At 38.4% G+C, this 13624-nt stretch overlaps 1 protein-coding gene across 1 annotated transcript in view; it reads left to right on the top strand.

The window, feature by feature from the left end:
• Positions 1-4803: 4803 nt before the first annotated feature.
• LOC120528877 overlaps positions 4804-13624 on the top strand; it is a 35337-nt gene continuing 26516 nt past the window's right edge. Inside the window, exons 1-2 of the mRNA XM_039752953.1 lie at positions 4804-4840; positions 5692-5858. Coding sequence (XP_039608887.1) covers positions 5774-5858 — 85 coding nt within the window. The 5' untranslated portion in view covers positions 4804-4840; positions 5692-5773. The remainder of the gene's footprint in view (positions 4841-5691; positions 5859-13624) is intronic.

Below are 13624 nucleotides of genomic sequence, written 5' to 3'. Positions count from 1 at the left end.
TTTCAGTGAATACCAAGTGGAGGGAAAGGAAAAACATACTATTTGTTTAATTAAACTGTGGTATAATCAACAAAAGGAAGTTGATCGAGTGACATAGCGTGTTGGAGAAACTTGAAAGCTCACGTTCACAAAATCGCACAGTGCCGGAAATAAAAAAGAAGTCACATATCAAAGTCGCTGTGAAAAGGCAAGTTGTAGCCCACTGTCTGAGTGTCATATGAGAGCTTATTAGGGTACAGATTAAAAAAAGGCAAACAGTGGGGAAAAAGCACGAAATGTCAACTTTATTCTCGAAATTTCCACTTTAATCACGTAGTTTATTTTGTCATTAAAATAGAACATCATAAACTTCATCTTAAAATTGTTTAATTAACCAGTTTCTCAAATCACATCGTAATTAAAGTATAGCACGTTAAATGCTTTGTTTTGTATGTGATCTTCTATGTGCTCTATGTGTGTGAATCACTACGTGCTTCTTAAACCGGCTCTTTTCCTCTGACAGGACACAGAATCCATTACATTCATGATATTACAGCTCTCTGAATAACTAAAATACTGAGATGTATATGTGATATTATTTTCATGATTATAGTTAAAGCATGTTATTAAACATGGGTTTCACAGAGCAGTGATTGTGTGCGACCTTTGATGAAATTATTTATTGCAGCAGTACTCATGGGCGGCTCTATGTCCAATAGAGAAAGTCCAATGTCAACATGGTATCTTATGCACAGTGGATGGCCAAATCCGTTGCGGACACTGCATAGCCACCTCGTGCTCATAACACAAGCGTTTAAATTTTGTCGAAATTTGCCACTGCGTTTTTAGCTGTGTTGTTATTTTCTCTTTCTGTTTTATATTCAATATACCGTATATTGGCATGGCCGCCCCTGCAGTTGTTGCTTTTCTTTCTCCAAGTAACCGATCCCCACACAATCAGCTCTGTAATAGACGTTAAGCCATCTGTAAGCTTAGAGTGCCGATTCTTCAAAACGTTTAAGGAACATTGAAATATCTTCGTAGTACATGTTTAATTATTCTATCCTTCACGGCAGTCCCAGTGAAGAATATAGATTATTTAAATTAAGTTAAAGTTTTATCTGTATCCTCTTTAATAAAACCCCTGTGTGCATCCAGGTGTCCGTGTGTGTTTGTCTTTTGGTGAAATGCGCACGCGCGAGGCTCGGTGCAACACGCACGACTGGCATCGTGGACGCACACACACTGGAAGCTGAGCACACAGTGAATGGTGTAGCCGTGCATGATAAGCAAATAAAGGACAGCATTGCTGGGGAGAGTGCTGATTGGGTAGTCCCGGCTGTGCACAAAAAATCCATTGCTGGGGAGACGCCACACATACTTACTAACATGTTTACTAACTAACTATCTACTAACAACATGCCACCCAAAAAAAAGGACGTCAAGTAGGACAAAAGACACAGACACTCAAATCGTATATAAGCAACATCTCCTGGAAGAACGGTCAGCTCAACAAGTAAACATCAACAAAAGAAAGGCTGAATGACAAAGAAAAATACGAGCAAATAGATCGATTGTAAAAAAGAAAATGAGCGTCAGAATATTCCCCGTATTGATTTGGCTCTATCCTCTACTAATTTACCCTTTACCATAAGAAGGCGACAATTTCCAGTTACATTAGCCTTTGCCATAACAATTAATAAAGCGGAAGGGCAAACCTTAGAAAAAGTTGCCATTTACTTGCCAGAACCAGTATTCAGCCATGGTCAGTTATATGTTGCATTATCAAGGGTTAGAAGTTTTACAGATGTTTTTGTCAACATTGTAGATGGTCCTGAACAAGAGTGTTTACAAAAAATGTTGTCTATAATGAAATTTTATTGAAAAATTTCCTGAGGTAAAAAAATAAAAACATTTTCCTAAATATCTTCTTCAGATATTGTGTATTACAGATTGTTATAAAGTTTTACATTAAGGCAATATTAATTATACTTACTATATTGTCATATAGGTTTCTATTTTATTTTAATATTATTTTACTTTAGGCTTCTTGCAAAAATATTTTTAACAAAAGAATTAAGACAACAAACAGAATGAGGTCAAGGTCCCTTGCCATTTAATATAGACTATTCCTAATAATGTTTATGCAATACTGTTCTAGCGTCCGTTATTGTAACGGGCTTAATGTCTAGCAATATAATAAACATATTTTGCTGCATTTCATCTTAAAAATGATATCGTCATCATATGTAAATACGCGCTTTATAAAGTGGCGCAGGTTGTGTAATATTATAACTGTAGTGTAAGTTTACAGTGGGGTGATTGTACTTATAAGTACAAACAGTTCTACAAGGAGCAATGATTGAGTGCGTTTAAAGTTCTTGGGATGAAACTGTTTCTGAACCGCGAGGTCCGTACAGGAAAGGCTTTAAAACGTTTTGCAGTGGCTGAGACAGCGTGTGCTTAATGCCGTATACCGATAATTCTCTTTCCGATCAACTGCTCCTGTGATTCACACTCAGATACAGTGATATAAATACTCCGAGTGGTGCAGTGAGAGTAATATGGAAAAAGATGATCCGCTGTGGCAACTCCTAACGGGAGGAACTGAAAAGAAGAAGGTGCAATGAGAGTAACAACGCTAAAGCAGTTATGGTATTTGGTATACTATGGCTATTCCCCGGACCATTATATTGTTACAAGTTAATTACAATCAGATGCATTACACTAATAAACAATATGCGGTTAGTTTCAGTTTATTTATAAAGCCAAGTCAGGAAAATAAAGAGTAACCACACAGGAACAGTAGCACTGCTTTGACGCTGGGTGCCGCCAGTCTGCAAAACCAAGCGGAGAACTTGCGTACGACAAGGTATGAGGTACCAAGGAAAAGTGTGTGGCTTTACACCAAGTGTAGATTTTATACATCGCGATTTGAACGTGGAAAAGTTCTTACGCACCATTTCTGTGCGTACGCACCGTTTATACATGAGGCCCCAGGAGTTTTGAGAAGTGACTGTTAAAACAGTGACTGTTTTTTACCACATTATGTAAAAGCACCAAAATGGGGTGAAGTCTGTCTGGATTTAGTATTTTGTAATAATCAGGATAGAATTGAGGGTGTAGAGGTGATTGAACCACTAGGGTCAAGTGACCATAATATAATACAATTCTCAGCATTTTGTGAGAGTGGAAGTGCAAAGACTAAAATTGTGAAGTTGAACTTTGGTTCTAAGGGAACATTTTGAGCAGATGCGACAGAAAATGTCCAGAGAAGAGCCAAATTACTATACAAGAGCATGGAGGAGATTACCAGGAAATGGGCTTCAACTTGAGGAGAGCTGGACATAGCCATAGAAGGACATCAACCCAGCAGCAGGACCAGTATCTGCTCCTTTGTGCAAGGAGAAACAGGAGGAGCACTGCCAGAGCCTTCAAAATGACCTCCAGCTGGCTACTGGTGTGCATGTTTATGAACAAACTGTTAGAAACAAACTCCATGAGGGTGACACAACATCCTCTAGTGGGACCTGTTCTCACAGCCCATCACCATACAGGTTAATTGCCATTCACCAGAGAATACCACAATTGGCAGCTCTGCCATTGGCACCCTGTTCCCTCCAGAAATGAGAGCAGGTTAACACTGAGCACATATGACAGATGTGAAAGAATCTGAAGACACTATGGTGAACATTAACATCATCCAGCATGACTAGTTTGGCAGTGGGTCAGTAATGGTCTGGAGAGGCATGTTCTTGGAGGGTCACACAGACCTCCATGTGCTAGGCAACAGTACCCTGACTGATATTAGGCACCAAGATGAAATCCCCAGAGCCACTGTCAGACCTTATGCTGGTTCAGTGTACCCTGGGTTCCTCCTGGTGCAGGACAATGCCCAGCCTCATGGGGCCAGAGTCAAATATCTTATCTTTTTATATATATATATGGAATTTGGGGCAGTTCAATCTGGACAGTGATTATTTTGTAAACAATATGAAGACTTAATATGGACATAAACTTTTAACTTTTAAATGAAAACATGACAATGTGGACATAGTCCAAATGTTAAGGGCTCTTTCTTTTTTCTGTAGATTCTCATCATATACTTGAGTCACCAACTATGCAGTTTTTGGTGCACCAGCAGCAAAACATTCGCTGTTTTATATTTCTTTCTTTTAACTGTAGCATACCATGGACTCATTCATGCCATACTTATGGATGGGCCACTGCACAGCCAAATACTACAGAACTTTGGTTTCTGGTGTGCATGGTGGTCTTGAAGAAGATTGGTTTAGACATACTGGTTATGGATTTGTTATGTTTCTTGGACTGCGTCTCAACTCCTGGTCCTTTATGTTTAAAAAAATCTTTCTGCCTCACTCTAAGACAGAAAGCCTATTCTATGTTCTCTCCATGTTCTTAATGTGTATACTATGAAGAAATTAATGGGTTTTAAAAGTTGCATAAAGAAGTCTTTGGAAAAAAACAGACACATAAACTTGAACTGAACACTTTCATTTCCTGCCTAACAGTTGTGAAAGTTGTGCCCCCTCAAGCAGACCTCAGAGGGTTCACACTGTCAGATGTGGGCTCATGGCTCTGGTGGCTGCTTTTTCACAGATTCTTTCATTTTTGTTGCATGTTTTTTTTTTTTGACAATTGCATTTGGAACTTTCAGCTCTTTATGAGAATAATTTGGTTCCCTTGTTTAAAAATAGTAAAGTGTTGATTTGAAGGCTGCTTTAAACTCCTCTGGTTGGGTTAATGTCAGAGAAGGAAGTAAAAAAAAAAACCAAAAAAAAACACATTATTGGCAAAATTGCAGTGATAGAGAAAGCGGCTCAGATAAGCTGAACAGCAGGTTTGCAAATTTATTACTCTTTTAGTTTTTTTTATCTACTTTTAAATGCTTAAAAGTTTGTAAAGAAAAAAACAAAACTGCGGGTTCTGAAGAGAGGGTTGTGAGATTTGTGCTTCTAGTAGTATAAGTCTGATTCAGTGTTTTTGTTTGAGACTCAATAGTCTCATTACTTTTCAAAGGCTTTTATTTTTCTTGCGATTTAATTTGTTAATTTAATGTTTGGAGGTCAGCATCTGATAGAGGTTTATTCAAGTAACCAGAGGTTGGGGTGTGCAACATTCATATCTGAAAAGCCTTTTCAGTTCTTTGCATTTCAGATCAGAGTGTTTTAAGACTTGACTGGCTTGTTGGCATCTGCGCTCCAGGTTCTGGCTATGCTTTTTCTGCCAGTTTTCTCCTTGGAACAATCAGTTGTAGTTTATAAGTCCTTATGTAGCTATGACTTACCAAGCAATTGAATTCTTTCTTATTCCATGTTCTTTTCTTGCTTCTTGGAATTATACTTCCAATGCTTTCTAAAGTGCCATTTCATGATGTGCTTTATGAAAGGTGTTGTGCAAAATAAGATAGACCAGAATCTCTTTTTAATAAGTAAGTCTAGGTTTATTTATTATTTCAGTTCATTTTTAAAATCTGCCTAATACATGACTTTCCTTGACCTTTCAGAATGTCCTTATACACAATACATTCACCAGTGTTAAAAAAGCACTTTAAGTGTTTACATAGCACCACTGTTTATAGTGGGTGCAGAAAGACACCAAACGTTACTTTAACACTTAAAGTGCTAATTTAATACTTGTGATTTTATTGTATATTTCTAAGAATTTCAGGGTTCTTTTCCTTTCTCAAAGCGTCATCAGTTGGAGTGTGCAACATGATTTCCTACCCAAGCAACTCCTCTCACCCATCTACTCTGAAATTGTTCTCGACAGGATGGCTGAGGAACACAACTACGCTACTGTGAGCTTTGCTCCAAAGCAAATGGAATTGACTGAAATGGAAAGCTCAGAGCCGAAAGGTCAGTGGCTTAAGGCTTTAGGAAGAACAAAATTCTAAAGGATGTGTTGCTTATGAGTGATTGATTACATTAACATGTGTTATAGTTTAGAAAGATTGTTTATGTTGCAATAAAAGTAAAGACAATCAATGAATATGTTAAAGTAGCAATTAATATAAAAAATCAGAAATTATTTAGACATTAATCTCACTCTGAATGATTCTACCTAATGTAATATCTGTCTATGATATAATGTGTTTCATATGTACTATTTCATAGAGGCTCTGTATTTATTTAAAGCACTTCTGTATAAAGCCATATTTCCCCTTGGAGACAAATAAAATCTATCTATCTATCTATCTATCTATCTATCTATCTATCTATCTATCTATCTATCTATCTATCTATCTATCTATCTATCTATCTATCTATCTATCTATCTATTGTGGCGGATAGCTGGGGCTCATGCCCGGCTAGGACACCTCTTCAATACTTAGTACTGGGCAACACACTACTTTCCCCGGAATGCTTGGTGGCAGCCCCCCTGGGTTGCATCGGGGCCACAGACATGGGACTTCAGAGCTCAGCCCTGTTGGGCTCTGTGGACACCAGCAGGGGGAGCTGCACGGCTTCCTGAGCCCGTCTGGGCGGCAATGCAGCCACACCCCGAAGTACAGCCAGATGCAAGTTATCAAGCACCTGCAGCACTTCCGGGTGGGCTATAAGGGGAGCCAGCAGCCAAAATTCCTGGAGCCAGAGTCGGGAGGAGGAGGACAACACTAGCAGGGAGGAGTGGTGGTGAATACCAGTGTGTTTTGTGTTTGCTTTTGGTGACTTGTTTGTGTTTATGGGACTGTGCTGTGTCTGTGGATACGGAGAAGACGTAGCCCACAGATGAAGAAAAATAAATAGTTTATTTATTTTACGTGTGCATTATGGTATCTATCTATCTATCTATCTATCTATCTATCTATCTATCTATCTATCTATCTATCTATCTATCTATCTATCTATCTATCTATCTATCTATCTATCTATCTATCTATCTATCTATCTAGCTCATATAATGCCTTTTTATCTGTTTTTCAGAAGACTCTTATAGTTATCAACAACATACAATGTTAGTGTTTTTGATTATTTTATGTATGTATACATTGCAATAACATTTTAGTAAATAATCAAATGCACAGATTACATCACTGTAGACACCCATCCAGTGGCTCCCACCAAGCCCTGAAAGGAAAAAGGGAAAAGACAAGGGTTGGGCCTGACACAGCCAGAGGTAGGAAGCACTGCATGCCCAAATTGTGTGAGAGAATAGGATGAGAAAAATTAAAGGAATCCAACCTGAAGAGCTGGAGATTTATTCCCCCTGACATCAGACCTCAGACCAGGTTCATTACTGACTTCCACCTTTCAATACTGGAGCCAGATGACCTGTTATTCCATGCTGCAGAAATTTCAAATCAAGCAAGTAATACCACTTGGACCGGACGCTGGTCCATCACAAAATGAGCTCACACATACATACACACATGGGGCAAGTTAGCAATGCCTGTTCACTGAACCTGCATGTCATTGGACCGTGGGGATGAAACCAGTGCACACAGAGGGATCACACATGGACACTTGCAGAACATGTCAACTTCATGTAAGGCAACAGCTCAAATACTGTGCCAATGTGCCAACCCATTGTCATTGTCATGGGAAGCATGATTCTCTAAAGCATGGGTGTAGAGCATTGGCACCATAGCAGGACACTGTGAAGTAAAACAGAATGCTGTAAACATCAATAAAGATTACAATGCTTCTATTTTGTACAAATGAGTAATAAACAGAAATAAAATAAGAACAGCTAATTGGCAGCTTGTTTCAGGGTATGCTGGATAAAGTAGTGAGTCTTCAGCCAGAACGTAAAAGCTGAGACTGAAGGGGCATCTCTTATTACATGCAGGCAGATCATCCCACTGCTTTGGAGCTCTGCTACTAAAAGCTTGACTTCCCAAAAATATTTTATTAATGGTTAAATATTTAATAGGCATCTTGAGATCTTATTGCATGATGTGGTTTGTAAGTAATAATAATTTTAGACAAGTGAGCAGGGCCTTGGCCTTTTCAGGCTTTATAGTAAGAAGGAGGATTCTGAAATCAGGCCTAAACTTAACTGGAAGCCAATTCAAGGACTTGAGAACTGGGGTGATGTGTTTGTATTTTATTGTTCTTGAGCATCAGTTGAATAGTTTGGCATCTCCCTCCAACAAAATTGGAGAGGTATTTATGTCTTAAGTTATAGAAGCTGATAATTGAAGTACAATGTGTACTACATGGATGCAAGGAAAGAATAAAATTGATGTTTTGGAGCACTCTAAAAAAAAGTAAGTTCCATGTCTTGTGTTTATTTTACCAAAATTTTATGGACAAAGAAAACAAGGCAGGCTGATACTGCAGATGAACTCACTGTACCTGGAAAACATTTGTAAAGCCACAGGCTTTGTCAGGCAGCAAGTTAACCTGTTTGTGCTGCCAAAGTGTGACAAGCTAGCAATACTTTGAAAATTGGAAACTGTGTTGAAAAGACATTAAGCAGCCTGGATTCCTAGTTGTGTAATCTGCCGTCTTCAAGGTGACAACTTCCAGAATCTGCAGTAAATAAATACGATAGTCTCTTTCTAGAAGTAGTGCATGTGCTGCCTGCCTTACTTGCCCTTTTATTCATTATTCATTGACAGCCAGAACAGGTCTTTGCTAGATATGTGTCGGAACTCAAACATATCTTGTGGCATTATTTTCTATTAAACTATCAGATAATCCTCCATAAAAGTATAGTTTTGGTGAAAGAAGCACATCTTTTTTTCAATGTAATCCTTAATATAATAAAATGTTAAGGTTTGTGTGTATGTCTGGTTCCTTACAGAATTCTGATTGGCTAGTTTAGCTTTGATTACACAATTGAAAGAGGAAGTACAATTGTGAGACATACAAGGAGGAGTAAAGGTGTAGGAGGCATACTGAGAGTCACCTTCAAACACATGAAGTGTATAAAATATACAGGAGGGGAACTAAGTGCCTCAAAATGACACTGATGCTACAAGATCACACTCGACAGAGGTTAGCACTGGTCAAGAAAGGTTCAGATATACGAGGAAAGGGGGTCAAGAGATATCAAATATTTTTACATTAATTCTGTTACCTGGCTCCAAAAGGTAACGTGGCTAGTAAAATTGTTGGTAATGCTGCCTCACAGATTCCCACATGTGTTCGATGTCTGAGTGAAGCTTACAAGTAGTTATAGTGTCTGCATGTGTTTTACTTCAGATATATTGGCTTTCCTCCCAACTCCCCAAACGCAAGCAAGTTAGGTTACTTTGTTCTGAATTGGCTCTGTGTGATTGTGGATACGGCTATGCTTATGACTGGGCACCATGATGGAATGGCATTCTGTGCAGGGCTATCTCCTGCTTAAACTCATGAAACCAACCACTCCACTGTGTCACTTCTTGATCTGCAACATGCATGTGGAGGACGTCCATGCATGCCTACTTTTCATTAGCTTCTATGACAGTGCTAACAGCTATAGATCAATTTATGCCATTCAGCTTAATTTACATAAAATAATAACTGCTGAGTGGATTTTAAAAGGAGGAAGTCCAGAATTTAAGAAGTGGCTACCACAGTGCAGCCTAACGCACTATTAGTTACAGGGTCATCATAACTCTGAGGGTGTTGCTTCAAGTGCTTTCATTTTAGTAACACAAAAAAAAATGCAGTGCTTTTCATTCATTTAGTATTGCTTGTCAAGATACTGTATTAATTACACTTGTGAAAAGACAAATCATTGAGTTTTTTTCGAGGTGAGCTTAGTGACAGAATTAAAAAAACTAGTAAACTCACATACAAGGTGGCAATGACATGCCATGTGCATCAAGAGACAACTTTATAGACGGCCTGGAGTAATGGCTACTATGATCATATTGTGTTATATACTTATAAAATATATAAATGTCAAGTGGAAAGTAAGGTTGACAGTATAAAAATATTTTCTGTTAAAGGCAACATTGCAATAAAGCATATATAATCAATTTTTAAATTATGCTGAAATAACTTTTTTAATTTAAAAATAAGGGAACCTTTGACACAAAAAATAGACAGTGATATTCTGTCTGCGTTCATTTGGCCTTGCTAAACGTAGGCCTTTCCCTTGTTATTTCATTAGTGGCTGCCCACTTACCTCATCTCTTACCTCAAATATGCCAGAACGTACAGTGCACTCCATAATGTTTGGCCTAAGGACACATTTTTTTTTCTTGATGTACCTGTCAGCTCCACAGTTTAAAACTACAAATCAAACAATTCAGATGTGATTGAAATGCACATTGCAGACTTTAATTTAAGGATATTTGCATTTATTTCCGTCCCACCATGTAGAAATTACAACACTTTTTCTACATGCCCCCCCTCCCCACACACCCATTATGTTTGGGGCAGTTGGCATCACAGGCATTTGAAATGTATTACTTCATATGATACCTCGGCTTGCTCCTACCCTTTGGAGTCTGTAGTTGTTGTCATTGTTCAAACTGAGGACAAAAGCTGTGCCAATGAAAGTCAAATAATCTGTTATGAGGCTGAAAATCAAGAATAAAGCCATTGCAGATGTTGATAAATCCTTAGAATGACCGAAATCAACTGTCGGGAATATCATCAAGAAGAAAGAATGCAATGGTGAGCTCAGTGATTCAAAAGGGACCAGCAGGTCAAGTAGGACCTCCACTGCTGATGACAGAAAAATCTTCACTATAGCAAAGAAAAAGACCTAATCACCTGTCTGACAGAAAAATCTAAAATTTCACTGTGCTCTGTACAATACAAGCTGAACTTGTGAAGACTCCTTTCAATAGCACCAGGCCCACTAACAAACATAAAAAAAATGTTTGACTTTGCATTGAACCTTCCATAGTATCAATGATTCACCCCATTGAATGCCATCTGATGAAGTAATATTCATGTTGATCTCTACATATGTGAATTATTCGTTGCATCTACCTTTGTATCATTCAGCCTAATCTGTGGTTATAGTGTCTCCCTGTCCAGATATTTGTGAGCTCTCACTGACCATCTGCAGATCTTTCTCTTCTCTTCTCTGCCTTCATCTCTGCTTGTGTCTGTTAACTCTCAGCTTCGGCATGCATGCAGTGTCTGTAAGGCCATTACTCCTGCAGTTGTTCAGAAACAGTCAACAAGCCCTTTAACTTCCTTATAAGATGAGGTCCCCAGCTTGTGACCTTTTGAATACGAGCTAATTGTTAAGGGTCTAAAAAGTTGCTTTTGCGGCCAACGTGTGGTTCATGCATGTCTTTGTTTAACCTTATCTAAGAATGTTTTAGCTTTTAACACTTGTTTGATATCATTAAGCATGGTACAAAAACTGTAAAAAAATGCACCAATGATCTTACAGAAAAATATGCATTCATTACTACTGTGGAAAATGTAAGTTCTCTGAAAAATCTTTTCAATCACAAAACTATAGCTTTCCACCAAAGTACTAATCTCCTCATTCCCTGCTGAACAGCAGCTACCCACTCCTTCATCAAACTTACCCAACCCCACCCCATCAGATACACATCACCTGACAAAATCATGAAGCCAACCACTCCACAGTGTCTCCGCTCTGAAACCTGCATGTATAAAACTTTCACACAAGCATACACTGCTAGCAGCTACTGATCAATTTCCTTAAGCTGTTTCAGCATTAAATACCAGTAAGCCTATTACTATCTTTTTATATTGGTACCAGTATACCTGTATTATTCTACTCATTCACACACAGGTGAAATTAATACACAATACAGACAGCCGAAAGAGGATAAAATGACAGTAAACAACTTTACCAGAGGACACACAATCATTTACAACCAGAATACCAGTTATACAGTATTGTCAGTGCACAAGAATAAATAATCTTAAATTAGCAGGTAATTACTGAATGATTACAGCATAAATACACAGTAATAAGAATTAATATAAAGGAGTTTCCTCTAAATCTCTATATTATAAAAAAAAAAAAACCTTGCGATGAGCCTTGATCTTTGCAAAAGAGATCTTTTGAACAGAGACAGAGACACTTTCACGTCCTGTGAGACGGTCAAGTCATGTCATACTTACAACCTTCAGACACAAGTCCCATGATAGACATGCAGAGCAAGTTAGAGATAATGGAAGTAGGAAAATTCTAAATTCTCAAAAAAAAGTACAGTGCAGATTGCATTAGCGAAAACTAACAGAAAATATTACTTGGTAAAATAACGGCACAGCGAAAAGAGATCGAATAGTCTTTGAGGATGTCTGGAAGAGAAGAGAGACGCAATGCAGATCACGCGGTACAACAGCAAGCCGGCAACTGCTTGAGCAAAGAGGAGGTAAAACAAAACAAAAACTGTATTTGTTTCCCTTTGTTTCACCATTTAAGAGAGGTTTCGGAAGAGCAGCCGCGTCTCCTTGGGGTGAGTTCAGCTACCCTCTTCACAACGGTGCGTAGTATTGGCAGGGGGGAGGGGGGTGTTTGAGAGCAAAATAAAAATATAAAAAGTTTACAAATTTAAAAATGAGCTATTTTGATATACAGTAACACTTATTTTAGCACTCATTCCTCTCCCTTTTCTTTTTTTAGATTAGATTAAGTTAGATTAGATACACTTTATTAATCCCATGGAGAAATTCTAAAATCAGGGTATTAAAATTTTGTATTATAGCATTTGTGTTCCTTGAGGATATTTTTCCTTTTTCATCAATGTAAAGATCAAGTCATCCTGCTAATTATCTGGTAATTTGTTGAATCACAAATGCAACTGTATGATTCTTATTATAATGAAAGTACATTCTTTCAGATGCATTCATTGTTATATTCAATTTTTCTTTTATGTGCGAATGATCATCATATTGTTGGTCATGTCAATTATAATGAACAATTAATTTTTACAATAGCCATTTGTCATTCCCAAGTAACTGAATACAGTAACATGATATATTGAATAGTGATACTTTGCTCTCTGGGTATTCTGATGAATGTCACAGTAAGTGTAATGGGCTAGAAGTCGGTGCTTTAAAGAAAAGGACATTTCTTTGTTGCTCTTGGGAAAAAAAGTCAATAGCAAATGTAAAAGCTAATAAATAACAGGGCAATGAACACCTTTTTTGAGACTGGGATGTGTGATGGACAGCCAGCAGCTCAACCTGGCCGGCATGTTCAAAGAATGGAAGGATGGAGGAAGGCAGCTACTTTGGGAAACTGCCTCCCCCATGATGCTAGATGGCGCTTTCCCTGTAGCACTGTAGCATAGCGGTGCCATGGATTCCCGCAGGGCACCTTGGAATACGGAGTTCAGCTTCACAGCCCTGTGGGGTACCATGAGTGCTGCAGGGAGACAGGGAGATTTTTTCTTCCCATATAGCCTAGAGGTACTCCCAAGTCATGTGGACGGAAGCCCCAAAGTACTTCTGGGCTGAATAAAACTCCAGCCCACCATTTGACCCAGAAGTGCTAGCAAGTCACGTGGGAGGAAGAACGGAAGCACTTCCGGGGCAAGGACTATATAAAGGACTGTTGGGAGCCCAGCAAGCAAGTCAGAGTTGGGAGGTAATTGACACAGCTTGCTGGGAGGTGTGGAGGAGAGACTGTGTATCATCATCATCATCATCGTTATTATTATAGTTATTATTACTTACCTGTGTATGGTGGTTGGGGTTGCTTAAAGGCAATATTAATAGAAAAGAAAAAGGAATTAAAATAC

This window comes from Polypterus senegalus, chromosome 4, assembly GCF_016835505.1.
Source record: "Polypterus senegalus isolate Bchr_013 chromosome 4, ASM1683550v1, whole genome shotgun sequence".
Classification (NCBI taxonomy): Eukaryota; Metazoa; Chordata; class Cladistia; order Polypteriformes; family Polypteridae; genus Polypterus; species Polypterus senegalus.
Note: the sequence above shows the minus strand (reverse complement) of the source record. Positions and strands in the feature narration are given on the sequence as shown.